This window comes from Vanessa tameamea, chromosome 19, assembly GCF_037043105.1.
Source record: "Vanessa tameamea isolate UH-Manoa-2023 chromosome 19, ilVanTame1 primary haplotype, whole genome shotgun sequence".
Classification (NCBI taxonomy): domain Eukaryota; kingdom Metazoa; phylum Arthropoda; class Insecta; order Lepidoptera; family Nymphalidae; genus Vanessa; species Vanessa tameamea.
Genome location: NC_087327.1, coordinates 5,074,658 through 5,093,614, shown reverse-complemented (window position 1 = coordinate 5,093,614; position 18,957 = coordinate 5,074,658). Strand labels below are relative to the sequence as shown.

The 18,957-nt window shown below is 29.9% G+C and overlaps 1 protein-coding gene across 1 annotated transcript; it reads right to left on the bottom strand.

Moving 5' to 3' along the window:
* Positions 1-585: 585 nt before the first annotated feature.
* LOC113396077 (senecionine N-oxygenase-like) lies at positions 586-17,133 on the bottom strand. Its single transcript, XM_026633860.2, has 8 exons — positions 16,861-17,133; positions 7,807-8,000; positions 6,141-6,279; positions 2,727-2,898; positions 2,321-2,593; positions 1,944-2,104; positions 1,270-1,413; positions 586-824 (listed from the first exon to the last, which is right to left on the bottom strand). Exons 1-8 carry the CDS (start codon positions 16,948-16,950, stop codon positions 615-617), a joined length of 1,383 nt encoding a protein of 460 aa, XP_026489645.2. The 5' UTR covers positions 16,951-17,133; the 3' UTR covers positions 586-614.
* Between the last annotated feature and the right edge of the window lie 1,824 nt (positions 17,134-18,957).

Below are 18,957 nucleotides of genomic sequence, written 5' to 3'. Positions count from 1 at the left end.
CAATAGTAGAATGATTTTAAAATTGTGATGTTTATACGTCATAACAAAACTAATTATTTTTTTAAGCACCGCTATTGCATCGCGAGCACCATTTGTTACTCCAACATGTAAGAACAGATATTTTCTTATTATAATTTAAAAGCTAGATTAATCGGATAAAATCTTTTATCGAATTACTTGATCATCAACCATTTATAAAGCATTGGTTACGAATTATGATATCATACAAGTGTGAAATTGAAAAAAAAATAACTTTAATATTGTACTTTTATGTCAATGATGTTTCACATTAGCTCAAAAATGTTCTTTTTCTATTAAGATTGTGACACTTCCAACGATCTTAATTAAAGTTACACACTGAACTGACTATTTCCTTAAAAAGTCACCAACATTGTAAATAATTCTATTGACAACTTAAGTTTACGAAGCAGTGCACTTTAGGGGTATATCGTTAGAGGTAATTATTATTTTTATTTTTTTTAATAATCTACCAGGCTCAGATATATTACTATCATTTTATTCGATTACATGACGATTACCAATTTTAGAAAAATCATTAAAGCAAACAAAGTGATGTCTAATCACTTTGAGAAAACGACTTTATTTTACTGCACTTATAACTCAATCGGACATTCTTCGGCTCTATTTCCTCCACCATTATGCCACCGTTTGTAATTATTCGAATCTATAATTTTGTAATCATAATCTCTATAATTCAACAGATCCTCTAAACGATTTTTTGCATTGAAATCTCTTATTTCAGTCAATACTGTTGGCACTCTCGTTACACCCGCCTCCTTTGTAAGGTTGCCCAAGTATTGATCCTGGAACATAAAATGAATGATAATTGTTATATAATAGAATTTTTGAAATTGCAAACCGACTTTGCCAAATACTTTTGATGTACGTATAAAAGTGTAAATTATTTAAATTAAAAAGATAAAACAATAATGATGAAAATACACTATAGTTGTGTTTATTTGTTTTAATTTGAGTACCAATTTAAATAATATTAGAACGGTTTTGCTGTAGCCCTTCTGGGTAGGCACAACCAACTTCTCACTTAATCGGCCAACAACCAACAACCCTTTGTATATCTGTTATTCAGCTTGGCATCCCTGTGACAGTGTAACATGTTATATCTCTTGGGGGACATAGCAACTCAGTTCCCATGGTTGGCGTTGCATTGGCAGTGATATCAACACCTATTTTTTCCTAGTTCTTAGGTGAACAATTTACCAGACTCCTATATTAAAAATTTCAACTTACCATGTCCGAGCCCACAGTGTTAACATCAATAATCTTCTTATGCTGGTACTGAAGTTTATAAACATGAGCGAGCCAGATCTTGAGCATTTCCTCCTGAGAAGGCAGTTTGAACTTTCCAGCGATCAGCGATGCGACGTACTCTGCCTGTAATATACATATTTTAATGTATTCCCAACGATCGTTTTTTTTCTGAATTTCGTATTGCTGTTGGCCTTATTGACCTTGACAGCACAACTGGCTTGGGGGGCCGAGTCGGTACTTGGCCTTGGATGACTCAGCCGAAAAAAAAACATCATAAATGTGAGAATCGACAAAGAATATTGTCGGTGTGGTAGAAAAGAAAAGTAAAGAAAAGTATACTGTGACAAACTCGACAACCAGTAAGCAAATGGTATTAAATTATATAACACGAGATCCGTCAATACAGGAGACTACCGAATTCAAATAAAATTAACATAGTTAATGTTTACTAGTTTGCTTCTTAGCTCGTTGAAATAATAGTTATGGTTACAATTTAATATTATCAGTCTTCATTTTAATTACGGTTAATAACAAAATATTTTTACCAATTTTTCTGAAATAAACAAGAACAGACATAGAAATTACGCAATTTAAAACTTCTCAAAATATGTATATATATCAAGAATTACTAGACAAAAACTGTTAAATCCCACCTGGGCATCCATAACTCTGGTGATAACTTTGTTCACCACCCCTATGAAGCTCATACTAGGATGTCTAATGTTGACGATATTCTGGTGCAACGGTAGAATGAACTTGCCGGAGACTGTAAGTCCACAGCTTTTATCCAAGAAAGGGTGGTAAAACTCGTAACCTTGTAAAGAAATAAAGATATACTTTATACAATCATATATATAGGAATTTTGATTTTATAACTCCTAATGCACTAGGCAGTTAAATAAACCATCGTGGTCGAATCAGAATATGTTACATGAAATTCGGCCATATATATTATCAATGTATACATAAACCATTATAGAAGCGAGATGGAAATAAATAACGGAAATAATAAAAAACAATTTACCGATACCTGTACAAAATATGACATCATCCACTTCTTCTATAGTACCATCCTTAAAGACGACTCCATCCGTCGTGAAAGCTTCTACATCAGGTTTTTTAAAATAATGTTCAGAGAACTTCGGCTGGTTGTACACCAGGTGATGGCTGTGAAATAGTTTAGCGGTGATGTTGTGTAGTTGGCCAGCAAGATCCAATCCTGATGGCCCAGCACCAACAAGGAGCACCCTTCGGCCTTTGTATGTCTCCGGTTCTCTATAATCGTGGCTATGGATGATTGATCCTATAAATAAGTAATAAGATATAAATGGTTAAATCTACGCTAATTCATATGTGCAGATGTACCAGATGCACTTGTTACTCTACAGTTTCAACCTAGCTTAAAATAATTGAGTCTATATTCAAAGATTATTTACCGTTAAAGATATCTTGTCCAGGAAAATTGGGCAATAGAGGTCTCACATATTGACCATTGGCGATGATTACAAAATCACAAGATACCGTATTGTTAATTCTCTCGTCAGTCTGTGTGTACGTCAACTCCCAATGATGATCAATCCATTTGACTGACGTCACAAAACTACGAACCTGCAAATAGAACACAATAGTTATGAAAAAATAAAAAACAAAAGACTCAGATAATATTTCTGAAACATAAAAACATAATCAGCCTGTAAATTTCCCACTGCTGGGCTAAGGCCTCCTCTCCCGTTGAGGAGAAGGTATGGAGCATATTCCACCACGCTGCTCCAATGCGGGTTGGTGGAATACACATGTGCCAGAATTTCGTTGAAATTAGACACATGCAGGTTTCCTCACGATGTTTTCCTTCACCGCCGAGCACGAGATGAATTATAAACACAAATTAAGCACATGAAAATTCAGTGGTGCTTGCCTGGGTTTGAACCCGAAATCATCGGTTAAGATGCACGCGTTCTAACCACTGGGCCATCTCGGCTATTTCTGAAAGCTGAATCGTATTTGCCCTTATAAAGTATTTTTACGTTTTAATAGAAACAAACCACGAAGAGACCATCTTTCAAACTTTAATGCAATATCCAGGTATAGAATTTTTGTATCTACCTTTCATTTATTAAACCACTTGACCGTTATTAGAAGCTTAAATAATGAGATAGGCACATCCGGTTCCCGTCATTTTACCTCTCTTTCTACCCAGGTATGTATGTCTCTTTCGCACTACTCTCCTCCATATTTTCACATCTTTCCTCCATATTTTCTAATACCCAAAGTGCTAATTCATCTGAACCAAGCAACAGATCTATATCTCATAGTGGTTCCTTGTTGAGAAAAGGTATTTTGGAGAGTGGACTTGAAATTACGGAGCGTTGCCCCCCATTCACATTGACAAACCTGAAACGGTTTTTGATCGACACGACGACAGGACTTCCACCTCCGAAAGTCCAGGACATGACTCTGGAAATATGGGGGTGGTCTGAGAAGTTAAAATCTTGGGATTTCGCCCAAATATCATTGCTTCGATGTTCCTGGCGTCCATCCACATGGAAAACGTATAAAGTAGCTTGGTCTCGATGGATAACATGGGCAAATCAGCATAATATAAACACAACCAAACCAGAAGGTTCTGAATTAGCACAGTTTTTAGCTGATTTACATTTAAAACATAACCTATCTTATAACACAATTCTTCTCCAGAAATCTGTAATTTCTACGGTATGTAATGCAGAACTGTCCGGTAAACTGGGTGAAGATGTTTTGGTCAAACATATTTTGACATCCATATCTTTTTAAACCCTAAAGTACAGAAACCTCGAATTTGGGATATTAACGTTCTTTCAAATTACATGGAAAATTATACAGTAGATAATAATAATATATTTCAGACGGTTCGACACACGGTCACATTACTTAGTCTATGTTCAGGTCGCAGGAAACATGATTTGACCTTATTGTGTGTGGATTGCGATCATTGTGTGATTCATGAGGATTATGTTATTTTTTGGCCTCTTGGGTCAAAAACAGATTGTAATGATTATAGACAATCAGGGTGGAAATTGTTGGCCAACAAAGAAAATGAAAAATTAAATCCGGTGTATTGGATAAATAGAACGATTTCAATTTGAAATGAAAGACGGAGCAGGTCAGGGCCTTCTAATTTGTTTATGACCCTATGCGGATCACCATCCCCAGCCTCCCGTACGGTCATTGCGGGATGGATAAAAACGCTTTTGAGAGATGCAGGCATTAAAACAACTACAGGAAGCATTCGTTCCGCTGTAACTTCGAGCAATTGGATTAACAATTTTCCTCTTGATGATATATTGGCTCAAGGAAACTGGAGATCAGCTAACACTTTCCAAAAATTCTATCGGCGTGAAGTTTTATCTTTTTCGAATAGTAATTCTACCTTGACTTCCCTGTTTAATCCTGTGCATTGAAGCAATTTAAGGAATTGTTATAAACTGAATTGATTTAAATGATTCATTTTCATAGCTTAATTATACACATCTTACTTGTAAAAGGAAATTGTTTTCAAATATTTTCATTTGGGTTGAATTATATATAATTACTTTTTCAAATTAAATATTTATTCTTTCACACATTATATTTATTAAGTCACATTGGCATCTTTTCACCAGGCGATATCAAACAAGTCTCATTATTTAAGCTTCTAATAACGGTCAAGTGGTTTAATAGATGCGTTTTACCTGAAATAAAACGCATATTAAACTACTTACCTTATTAGAAGCTTACCTTCTATTTCTGCCTGGTGCATAATTACAGACAATGATTACAAGGGAATCGCTGACTACTACCAGCGCTTCCCACCAGGCCAGGTGAAAAGAGAGGGTAGTGCGAAAGAGACAGACATACCTGGGTAGAAAGAGAGATAAAATATGACGGGAACCGGATGTGCCTATCTCATTATTTAATCTTCTAATAAGGTAAGTAGTTTAATATGCGTTTTATTTCAGGTAAAACGCGTCTATTAAAATACTATATATTAATAATATAAATGAGTACTTTGAAATATAATGGCGACGTAAGACGTATAGGAATTAAAGCTTATATGATAAACGTAATGTAAGCAAAAATTAAGAGTTCGTAAATCATTATTCGCCCTCAGGATCGGACTTGCGATTCGACGGGGAATTGCTGCCAGCATTCTTGCCATCATTCCACGCGATCAAGATTTATACAATGGCTATTTTAATTTTTATTTGTAAATAATAATATAGATTTGTATACACGTTAAATCAATATTATTTTTCTAGCCATTTTATACAAAAAAAAGATATCTACGTGACTATAAGCACAGGTTAAGGTTAGAGGAAATATTCTGCGTTAATTAAAATCACAGTCACTAAACAATGGCATATTATTTAAAAGCGTAGGATTAGTACACAAGACACCTACGAAAATTGCTATTCAATTTCAAGGCTATTTATACTAATATATTACTGTCACTTTTCATACAATAGTCATAATCTACATCTTCTTTACATCACTTTGAATTCTCGTCACGCTTTAATACTGAGCTAGCCCTTCCGTTGTAAAACATTTGATCTTTAACAATAGTCTTACAAGTGGTTTGAGATTAGCCTTTTAACTTGCATTAAAAGTATAAACCGACTTCAAATATATTATAAATAACAAGAACGAAGGTATAAGGCATAAAAATAAATCTTAAATTGAATTGGTAAATTAGTCGAAATTCTTTACAACAATAAACTTATCAATAAAATTTATAAATCAATAAAGTGATGTTTACATTAATAATTTAAATATACAGCTACTTACTACCTTAATATATGAAACTAGTGTTATCCTTATAAGACATACCTACTTACATGAATATTCGGCATCAAGTCGAAATGTTTTACAAACGACTGTAAATATTTGTAGAAACAAGTTCCGGTTGGGTACGAGGGTGCGTTAGCTGGGAAAGGAAAACCTCCAAACTCCATTGTCTGGCGTGGTGTATTGGTTCTGGAATAATAATCAGGATACTATATTGGGATAGAAACGAGAGTTACCTTTTCTAAACAACAATATGTACTTAAAAATAAAAAGTTCTCAATTCATTTGTATATAGGCACATTTTTAATGTAACTTTTTTGTTTATAAACCGATTTGATTATTCTTTTTACGTTAAGTACCGTATAGCTCAACGATATTGGATATTGATTTTATTGGAAGCATATTCAGGCATTTTTTTAGTCTAAATTTAATCTTTTAATATTATTGTAAATTATTTTATGGACATGTTCTGAATAGTTTATATTCTTATATAACTTTTTAAACTATTACCTGCTTGTTTTAAATATATATTTCTGTTAGATAACTTATAAAGAACACATTCATTGGTAAAATTAATGTAATGTAGGTATATTTTTCATGTTTTAGAATAACATATAATAGCAATTTTTTCTTGAAATTTAACATTTAGTTTTCCTTAAAGTTCGTTTATGGATAATTTGGAACCGCGTTCTCATTATACATTCATAAAAGTTTATAGCGGGTTCCCTAAATGTAATACTTGAAACAAATACATAAATGATAACTTTAAAATACCTAAGTTAATTTAATAATATGAAGATTATAAATAAGATGGAATTATTACAGACAGCGTTTTTAATTAAATTAACGAGCCGCTAATACTTTCCATACAAAATCTTTAAAAAATTTGATTTAATTTCTCGATGAATATCGGGTTGTTATATTAAAAAATACTTTTTTTTTAAGCAAAGTGAAATTGTCAATGCAAATTAAAAAGCGTACCTTTCGTAAGTTTCGGATATATAGTCAGCAATTAGTTCTAGAAAATCGTAATTCAAATAAAATCGGTTATTTATTTATCAAATATACAATAGCGAGTTTTGAGGTTTAATTAATTAAGTACTTATATTATACAATAGAAACCCTGACATAAAAATTTTTGTAAGCGTTTTTAGAAGTTTTATCATAAACATTATGCTTTGAAAACAGATGGCATTAGGTAAATAAAGTTAAACAATTATATAAATAAATAGCGATGTAAAAAGTCGCTATTTTATATTTATTATTATAAGTTGGGCTATTGTCGTCCCCACTCCTAGCACAAGTGATAAACTTAAAAGGAGGGGTAAATAAGAATATTAGTAATTCCTTAATTAATTAGAGGCATTGTTAGTAATATTTAAAATATATATATATGTAAAGAAAAAAATTTATTTTTCTTTAATTTGAATTCCGCGCATAAACCGTCATCGAACGCGCAGTGACATGACAACTAAATTTTATTAGCCATGAAACATTAACCTAGAATAAATCACGTGATTGTGAAAAGTAAAGTATAAAGTATCTTGTGATTTAGGAACAGACATTGTTAATAAATAAACATTAAATGTCGTTTTATAAGATTTTTCTGTTATTCTTTTTATTAGGACGACACAGTTAATGAAACACAATTGAGTTTCTCTTTTTACAGAGAAGAATAACAGAAAAATCTTATATATATATATGTGTGTAATTTACCTGAGATATTTATACATGCTAGTTAGCACTGGTGTCCCATCTTCATCTAAGCCAACGTGTGGGTCGAATCGCCAGGTACCACCAACATACCTGGACGCCTCAAATACAGTGAAATTTACACCGAACTCTTTTAAATATCGCGAGACTGCTAACCCAGAGTAACCCGCCCCTATCACGCAAGTGTGTGAATCCGGCTGAAAATAAAAACATTGTTACATTTAAAAATGTAATTTCAACATGATATTAACTTGGTGCAAATTATTTTCCTTGCGCTTAATATGCCTTTATCATACTGCATACATTATACAACATTCTAATCGATTAGTATTTATGTTATAATATATTCCTTTATGGTAATTCTGCAGACGTATAAACTATATTAATTCATTAAAAGAAAAAGACAAAAGGCAAGCTCAAAGCCAACTTCCATCAGAATGTGTTTTACAAAGTTAAAATATTTGTAACGTTATGAATATCTACAATAATATAATATAGAAACAGATATATTAGAATTAGATTATACATATATTAGAATTATATTAGAAAATGTTCCTGTTAATTGCACTTGTCTTTATTTAAATCAAACGCCTTCTACTTAACATTACTGAGAATATCCTGTCAAGAGTTGAGTCATAAAAGATAACAAAAACTAAAAAAAGTGCATATAAAAACCAAAGCCACAAATGAGTTGGCAATATACTCGTAATTAACCTTCAACACGTTTTAGTCGGTATTTCCAATCATGAGATCAGAATCGACCTCTGTTTACATGAGGTGCTCATAACCTCGTACAGGCTGCATTTTATTGCATAACGTATTGCGTAGAAGAACATAATGGGATGTTATAAATTTTCCAAGTATACGAAGAGAGACACATCCATAAAATCAAGGCGACCTTGAACTACATATGTATAAACCAGTTGATTTTTGTAGCTTAAATAATACTTGGGTTACATGGTCAATATCTTTTTCCCGAAAAAATAAAACAATCGACAAAGAAAAAATATCAATTTTGAAAATGTGTAAATATTCGCAATCCTTAATTGAATAGTTTGAATAGTGATTCATTTTTATAATTGTAATTTTTTAGAATACTTAATTTATATATAACTCGTCTAGTTAATACCATCATAATTCCCTTATCCGAAGCCTGAAGTATATGTTTTTTTACACACAAGGGTATAACATAATACATATAATACAATATAGATCATACACAATAGTAACAGCCTGTAAATTTCACACTGCTGGGCTAACGCCTCCTCTCCCTTTGAAGAGAAGATATGGAGCTTATCCCACCACGCTACTCCAATGCGGGTTGATGGATACACATGTGGCAGAATTCGTTGAAATTAGACACGTGCAGGTTTCCTCACGATGTTTTTCTTCACCACCGAGCACGAAATGAATTATAAACACAAATTAAGCAAAATTAAATTCAGTGGGGCTTGCCTGGAGTGAACCCGCAATCATCGGTTAATTTGCACGCGCTCTAACCACGGGTCATCTCGGCTCATACATCATATTCGCAGAGAATCTTCTGTCGTGCACATTATCACGCACTATCCTCATAAATTGATACGACGTTTTTCCATAGGATAGCAATCTTTTCTTTCACGAAAGTCAAACCATATTCTTACCGTTTACTCTTCTTTTATGAATTCTGATTATGCTTCTGATTATTATACACATAACGTTTATATTGAAGTAGAAACATAGAAAAATTCCTTTTTATTTATTAAAAGGAGAAGAATAAAGTTAGAATTATATTATTTTATGTAAATATACGTAATAGAACAAGAAAAAAGTGTTTTAGTTTTAAAAATATTTATGTTATTAAGGATTTATTATCAACCAATAATAAGCAGAAACATTACAAGATATTTTGATGTTGTTTAAACAAACTAGTTCATAACGTAGGCATTGAGTAACATATCTAGGTATTTACATTGAAACCATTGCTTAAAGCACACGGTGACCAATATTAAGTGATTTAACACTTATAGCGTCAGGTGTAGACGTAACTAATCGATTTTCAATTAATGTAGGTTAAGTACCTAATTAGTCTAATCAAAATACACCCGGTTTGTCTCTCAGTAATTAAACTCGAAAGAGCCGAGATGCCCCAATAGATAGCAATTTGATTTTTCATAATATGCTTAACTTATGTTTATAATTCATCTCGAGCTCAAATCAAATTCTGACACAAATATCAACCAAATGTTACTCTAATCCATGTATATAAATGCGAAATAGATCTCATTGATTAATCACGAAATCTCGGAAATTATAACAACTATAAACTTGAAATTTAGGTTGGTATATCTTATAGGGTGTGATCTGCTAAGAACGGATTTTACGAAACTTCACCCCTAACAGGGTAAAACGGGGGTTGGAATTTTGTGTTATATAAATTTCGTGCGGGTGAAGCAGCAGATTCAACTAATTTAAATTATAAAGTTTGTTAACAGTAGGTATTATAAAAAATGTTTTTTAAATTTAAACATGATCATTGTATGGAGCACAAAACTAACAAACCAAACAAAGTATTTTTTATTTTAGTTTCTTTAAACTTTAGTGTTTGAAAGACATTCAGAGAGAATCCTGTTTATTTTTGTCCAAAAGGTTGTGCACGATTTTAAAACTAATTTATGATACCTGTATTATCTGTATATATCTTATAATCTTATAATTGTGTATATATATTTGTGTTGCACTTATAATCAAAATTCATAAGAAGGTTTCGGTATATTTTCTCGTATTTTACGCCATCATATTAAGTACCTACTACAATTAAAGTAACAAGTAACAGCTTGCAAACATGCTGCCTGGCGCTGGATTAAAGGTTCCTCTCCTTTTAAGGAGAAGGCTGACATATGACAGGATAGAACCCATAATTTTGAATGCAAATGCAAGTTTTCTGACAACTGGGTCATCGTTTTTATAAATAAACTATTTAGTAATCATAAGATAAACGATCTTTAGCGCCATCATCACATAACTGGAAATTACGAGAGTTGAATATTTAATTAGTTACACAAGAACTCAATTTCTAATTCATATGTGTTTAGAATACAAGCAACAATGGATTAAATAATAAATAACGTTAGGGATTATAGCCTTAGTGGTTTTAATAATACGAATCATTATTACATATTCTCATTTAAAATTATCCTTATTCATTGCCTGCGTTACAGATACATTTCGTCAATATATGTATGTAGCAATTTGTTACGTATTATTTTATAAATTACATTACATGTTCAATAAGTGCATAAAATAGTATCCGCAGTTTTGTATATAAATAAATCTTTATAATATTTGAAACAACATAACTGTCGTCTGATTTATATAACCATTAGAATATTAACTACATTTTTTATAAATTGTATATAATTGTTTTTTTTTTATCCAGACAATTATTATTATATTATAAAAAGTACAGAAACATTTTTTCTTTAGGTTGACAAAAACTAATAGAAAATGATTTTTATTACATGCTTGAAGTATTCGGATTGGTTTCCTTTATATAATACAAATAACTAAACCAAAATAACGAAACAGATAATATTTAAACTATTCTAATTATTCAAAGCATATACAATGATCTGTGCAAAATATTCGTGTCGCTAATAAAATAGCTGGTACATATTTGCATTTTATCTCAAGGATTTCAGGTTATCGTGACAATTTTAACGATCGAAATTAACTGGCGATATCCCATAATGCAGGTGGTCTCTGCATTCAGCTGTATGAGCCATCATTTTTACTGACCATGACACTATTGCTCAGTGAAGAGACAATGTTGTTTGAGAGTCCGTAAAAAATAATTATTATTCGTTTCACGATATACGCATATATTTTTAGGTAGAAATCTCCGTGTATTTTTTTATCGTTTCCACAGATAAAGAAAGAATAATTATAAATATCGAACAATTATATCGTAGGTATGAAAAGATGTGTGAAATATCGTATTATTCTTTAAATAAGTGTAGCGTGCGATGAAAAGGCACACGGAATTCTAAAATAACATTACAATTTAATTTATATAAAATCTACATTGCCATTCGTGTAAACTTAGGATATATATATATATATATAATGGACCGATGAAATTAATATTTTTACACTATAATAAAGTACTAGGCAATAATTATACTCTGCATTTTAATTTAAAAAAGTTACGTTAGGCCGGATATGTTTACTGTGACATGTTAGAATGTTAACAATAAAAAGTTAATATAATTAAAAATAAATAAACACATGAATTATTCAAGCAAGAAAAATGTGTATTTATATATTAATAAACGATTGCGTCATTAAACAATTATTTAATAAAAAACGTACTTTGTTATAATATAAAAACGAAGATATTGCATAGTCTTGCAATAATTGTTTATGATAATTTATTTATTCTTAGGATCTCCAACAGAAATGACATTAGTTAAACAACAAAGATACATAATTAACACACGTGGTATTTCATTTTATAGCTAATCGTTACACGCATAATTAATACTAAGCAATATTGGAAGGAAGTAGTTTTGTTTGTTATCTCTCATCTCAATCCAATCCGACTTACGCTCGAAATTCATAGTTTGTAAATGTTATAATAAGTACCAATATTAGGTACTATTCACGACGTAGTATATTTTATGACATATGTTGAATTATGTGTCCATATTCGATGATGAAATTGTCGACATTGCTGCCTTTTTGGCCAATACTGGCGAACTCCAAGAATTATAAAATACGGAAGTAATAATAGAAACTCATAGAGAAATCTGTGCATGCATAAGATACATGTAACTAAATTTATGTTTAGAAAAATATATTAATAAATATCTCAAATATATATGTTAAATAGGATATTCATTGTATATAAATTTTTATTTGACGTTTAAACTTTTTAATTGCAGTAGTTTCGTGGGTAATATAAAAAATTGTCGAAATATCACATTACTCTTAATACGAATGGACTGTGCGGTAAAAAAGCGTGTGGAATTAGCGTTAAGCACTAAAATTTACCGTTCGTAATTATTTTTATACATTAAAAATAACTCTTTATTAAATAAAAGTACGAAGTGAAGTAACAGCTTGTAAATAACATACTTCTGAGCTAAGGCCTCTTCTCCTTATGAAGAGAAGGTACTATAGTAGTTTACTAAGTATAATATTCTACTACTATAATAAATAGTGTCTGTTTGTCTGCCGGTTACACTTTCAATGCTAAAGCACTAAATCGAAGTTAATAAAATAATTGAATCGATTAAATTTGGTATGAAGTAAACTTGAACTCTAACGAAGCTATTGGGCTTTTTAAACCTAAACGACTAGGATCCCTCACTATCGCATACTTAGTCATAAAACTATTTATATATATATTTAAATATATGGGTGTTGAATAAACCTCGGCTTTACATGAAAATATTTTAAATAAATCGCAACTATTAAGACATCGTCAACAACAAAGTCACAGAATATTTGCTGCAACTATTTAGAAGAACGCTCATTCTCGTAACTGACTTATCATTTATCAAAGAATTTAATTGAATAGCGCATCTATTGAATAACTTACGTGGTATTATTGCATAACTTTTATTGATTAGAGACACAAATTACTATTACTTACTTCATTGGTATTTCCTCTATAAAAAGCAAATTCAAAACATAGTTTAATTACGTCATTATAAAGTAGGTATCATATTTAATAAATATAAAACAATTAATAAAGAAAACATATTTTATATTTTCAATACCAATTTAATGATTATTATTTTAATATAACGAATTTAGTAACGTATTATTTCATTTGGGTGCCTATTTTTTTTTTGTTTTATTCTTAAAGTATATAATATTTTTTTATTCAGAGTCATGGACAATTTTAATAAAATAAATATGTAATAGCAATTGTTTGTACGTAGTTTTATGATGAGGCAATATAAGATCTGTGTGACGAGTATGGAGAGATATTATGCGAGCCGGTTGCGAAACGCTTCCCGTTTCGCCTTGAGCAAGTTGCAGCGCTTTGTGTGCATGGCGGTCTACAGGGCACAGGTACACATTAACAGCCGACGAGTGTTTTAATTGAAAAACACATTAAATACAACTATTATTATTATCTTATTTAGTATTTATATCCTAATCATTATTTATAGTATAAAACTCCACTAATAATGTACATAAAATCCACTATGGCTAAACCTACGTATTACATATTCAAAGTGTGAATATCAAGATCAAGACCTAAAATTTAAAGAACTATTAATGATTATAAATATAACACTACATTTTTCTGTAAAATTTTAAATTTCACCATATTTTAAGAATTTATATATTACAATACATAAATTATAAATATTCTTTTTAAAAGGTATTTTTTGGTCATACAGCTTAGACGATATAAAACTACATCTTCTATGCACCTAAACATGTTAAACAAAAAATCAATATAGTCTGAATCTATAGACTGAAATTACTTTAATATATAATCACATTAAGAATTTGAGTAGGTAATGTAAAAGTAAATTTTCTCAGATATTAAATTTTATAATGATGCTAAAGGGATATTATAACGCAATCCGACGTGTCGAAGGTCTAATACTATAATATTATATATAATAATACTCGTTTGAGGTTTAGGGGTAACCACCATATTTTATTTAGAATAAGTCACAAAAGCGCCTATATCAAGACTTTTTTTTTTTTAATCACCATAATTGTTAATTACCTTTTATCATATTATATTACCATTATTATATTTTAAAATAAATATACTTATTAACTTTAAAAGTTTCAACTATTTATATAATTATTGCATGTAAATAAAATATTATTTTTATTTTCATAATATATTTACGAAAATGTAATCTAGACTATAAAAACCGTTCGAACATTGCTATATTTATTTTATTTAATTTTTTTTTTAATTGTATTTTTATATTATGTCACGAAAAGTACGTAATATTTAGAATATTTCTAACAGACAAAAAATATTTTTAATATTGTGTATGTACATATACTGTAATTTAATAATAAGATTGTTAAGCGGTCATTGCTCTACATAAACCAAACCGGCTTCCGTTCGGTTTGTTAAATTTTTTTTTCTCCTACTAATTACCATAAATGGCATGTAAGATGCAACGTATTATTCAACAAATATAAAATATCTTAACTGAACTGAGACAGATATCTTTAACGATTTCTAAATTGTAAATTTTTTATTTCCTCAATGCTTCAACACTAAATTTTTTTGATAATTTAGTTTTTCTTAGAAACGTTAGATATCAACTTACATAAAATACAGATTAAAACATAAAGAAAACCAAGTTATCAAAAAATATGTAGGTATTGAATATACTATTAGTTCAAACATTCGCACGGACATTGGCGAAATAATCTGTGCCTTTTTGACACAAATAAAAGCAAAAAAAAAAATTCAACCATCTTCCACTTACCTAATAATTGTTAACTTGTGCGTGGTTAAGTAATGGCATAACACATATCTAATATATAACTTAAAAAGTACTCGATGTCGTTAGTAGTAGTATCTAGTAATATATGATTATATAATATTTGGTCAACTCATTTCAAAACATAAAAATGTTTATAATTGTGTTATTAACCTTAACACCTCTATCACCTTTATCTATCTGATTACCTTATTATTCAAATGCAAATTTACTAAATTAGCCTAAACATCCATTCTAAAACCATTAAACGGTCAGAACAGGATTAAAGTATTGAACAGATACTGGTATCATACCGGAAGCAATAGTAAAAACGACGTTTTGTATCTCAGACACTATTTTAGAAAATGCGCACTTAAAAAACATTTAATTTCTTTATTTACCACGTGTATCTTTAATTTATAAAGACGTATTAAAAATGCATGCAATGAAATCGTCTATGTTTTTATAATATTAAATATTTATATACTTATATAAATTATACGCTACTTTTCGTAGTATAATATATTCAATTTAACACTAACCTCTTCTCTTGTATAAATTAGATAAGTTTTATTGGTAAATGATAATATTAAAATTATAATACTCTATTGTGAAATGGTAAAGATAAATAATAATTTAACAAGTTGTGTGTGTGGTTCTTTTTAACAGCAAACTTTCATAGTACAGTTAAGATATTCATAGTTTTATAAATATATATAAATAATATGTATTAAAACTTTTGAGACTTTTTTTGTATAACCTAACTGAAAAGACTACTAAACCAATATAAGTAAAATTTGTACCAGAAGACATAGAGCGTTTCGAAGATTATTATTATTTATATAGCTGCTTTACTTGCTTTAAATAAAGACTTGAAATTAATAATCTTATTATTAACAAAAAAAAAGATTTAATGTTATTAATAAGTAACTAAATAAAAATTTATTAAAAGAGATTGGAATTACTTACATCTTATATTATATTAAATTCCAGCATGTGTGTATTTTGAATTTGTAGTTTGTATGGTTAAAAGCGATAATCACAAAATCCATCAAATCGATTTGAAAAATTTTACGAACACGTACGGACATATGTAGCTTCAATATTATTTATTTAACAACAAACATCGTTACGTTTTCTTGCATTCGCTTGTTTTATAAACCGGTTGATCGTTAATATATTGCATAACATTTGATTTGTATCATGCAAGTAATTTAATGCAAGCTTAGATTATTTCCTTAAATTATTTTAATTCCAACTAAGATTATTATTATTCAGATTAAATGATAATGTAAATAAATGAACGACCGTGTTAAGAAACTCAATTCATATTTATAATTTATATAGGGTAACGGATTATTACAGACTTAATACAGATTACACACAAGATATAACAAATGAAATTAGTTTAAAATATAAAATACTGATTTTTAATTGCATAAAATCAGAAAAAAAATTTAAAGTATTAAAATTCCTCTTATTAAAAAATAAATTTAAGTACGCATTTATAAGATAAAAAAATAATGCTATTGATATATGTATATTGTATAACACTTTTTTTTATTTATCGTTTAGAAAGTTATAGTATTAAATAAGATCTTACCAAAGAAAGTGCGAGGCCTCCAATGTAATTACTATTTAAGCACAATAATAATATTATACATGACCACAAAACACTTAATAAATACATCATGATTTATTTTAAATAAAACTATACACTTATATTATATTTCGTGTGAGCTGCATCAACCTTTTTTAGTGAATGGATTCGCGTAAGTCTGTTCTTGTCGAGCGATCGAACAGCGAATGAGGTTCTGCTTCCAAAGTGAGGGCTGAATGGGGATCCAACCAACCTTGGCAGTCAAGGCTCATTGACTCACATACCTGACGCTGTTCTTAAAGTTTACAAAAAACGATAAACACTAAGGTAGTTAATTAACCTGTAAACATTTATCGCTGCATCGATCATTCCACCTTATAATTGTTTATGTCTCTCAAATACCTAATACTTTTAAATCAGGTTTTGAACAAATCTGTTTCAACGAAGAATTCTGTTTTAAATATGATTTAAACGAACTTTTAATGATCAAATTCATTAAACATAACGTAATATACGAAGTTAACCTATTTCCTACTTATTAATATGTTAGAACTCGTTTATTTTACAAAAAAATGTTATTTTAATAATTAATAAGCGATATTATATATCGAATTTTATAAAAGTGCTGTTTCTCACGAGGTCGTGACTGACAAGATATTATTTGGAAAAAAATCAATAGCCAATTAAAACAACAACCTTTTATGAAAATATGTTAAATTAACTTTAATTGTTATAAACGATATGGGAAATTGTGTTTACGTGTTCTTATGAATTTTGTATATTCAATCAAGAATTGCACGGAGTAATATAGACAATTACTATTTAGAGATATAACAAACATATTAGTTTATACAACATCGAAATAAAAACAAATTACGGTACAGGTGACCTAAGGTGGGTGGACCATGGAAGGCCACCTTAACGAGTAAACACTTTTTATTTAACTGGATAAATTAAGGAACCAAATTTTTAAGTAATACTTTGTTTTATTGTGTACCATATAAATCACTTTTTTTAAGCTAGCTTTAATAAATTTTTATTAAAATTAAGTTTTATGAAGCTCTTCCAAATGGCCTTACAAGGAACACAAATATTCGCCATTGATTCCTTCATGACACTAATAGTCGCCGCACTAAGACATCTTGTAAGCACGAGCATCACTCATACTAAAACACACCGATAATAATTTAACATGGATGGGCTCGTCGAACTAATTAACTGTAGGACAAAGACATTACATTTTTATTTGGAAGATGCTCATCTGTTGGAATGTTACCATGGACATTTGCAGCAACGAGGGGCTTGAAGATGCATTGCCACCATTTAAGAAATGTGTACGCTCTTTTCTTGAAGGTTCCAAAATCGTATCTGTTCGAAAATACAGCCGGCGAAAGCTGGTTCCACAGAGCGGTTATACGAAGCAGAAACTGACTTAGAAGTCCCGCCGTTGTTAATTTTCGGACATCTAGGTGGTGTGGGTGAAACTTGGAATTTTGACGAGATGTTCGAAGGTTAAATTCAGCAGCCGGGAATAATTCAAACAATTCCTCAGAACATTCCCCTTGGAAAAAATCGGTAGAAGATGCAGAGTTATATAACATCACTATGCAAAGCCGATGAAGTAGGATCAAGCAGAACTTGATCGTCGTTAATTATTATTATTATATCAAATAAGTGTTTTCTAAACTAACATATTGGACTGTACGATAATATATGGAAGTTGCTAATTTTTTGCAAAGTGCTTGAAATTTTTATTGAATTTTTATACGTTGACGATGACCAAGGTTAGCAGAGAATGAAATAATAAAAAAATTAAAAAATCTCACCAAGATTTAAACGTATTTGAAAATTATTTGAATATTTTAGTGCTGTTAAAAATACGATACTAAAATAAAGAAAACCATTTAGTAATATTTTTGTATTCATTAAGTAATTTATAAATTTTTAAACTCAGGAAATCAAAATTTTTGTGAGTCAATTTACAATGGCTTTTTTGATTTGGCTCGTGTAAGCATTTATGCAGACAGCTATTAGAAATAATTGTTTTTGACTATTGTAACATAAAATAACCCAACAGCTGTTACTTGACGTTGACATTGA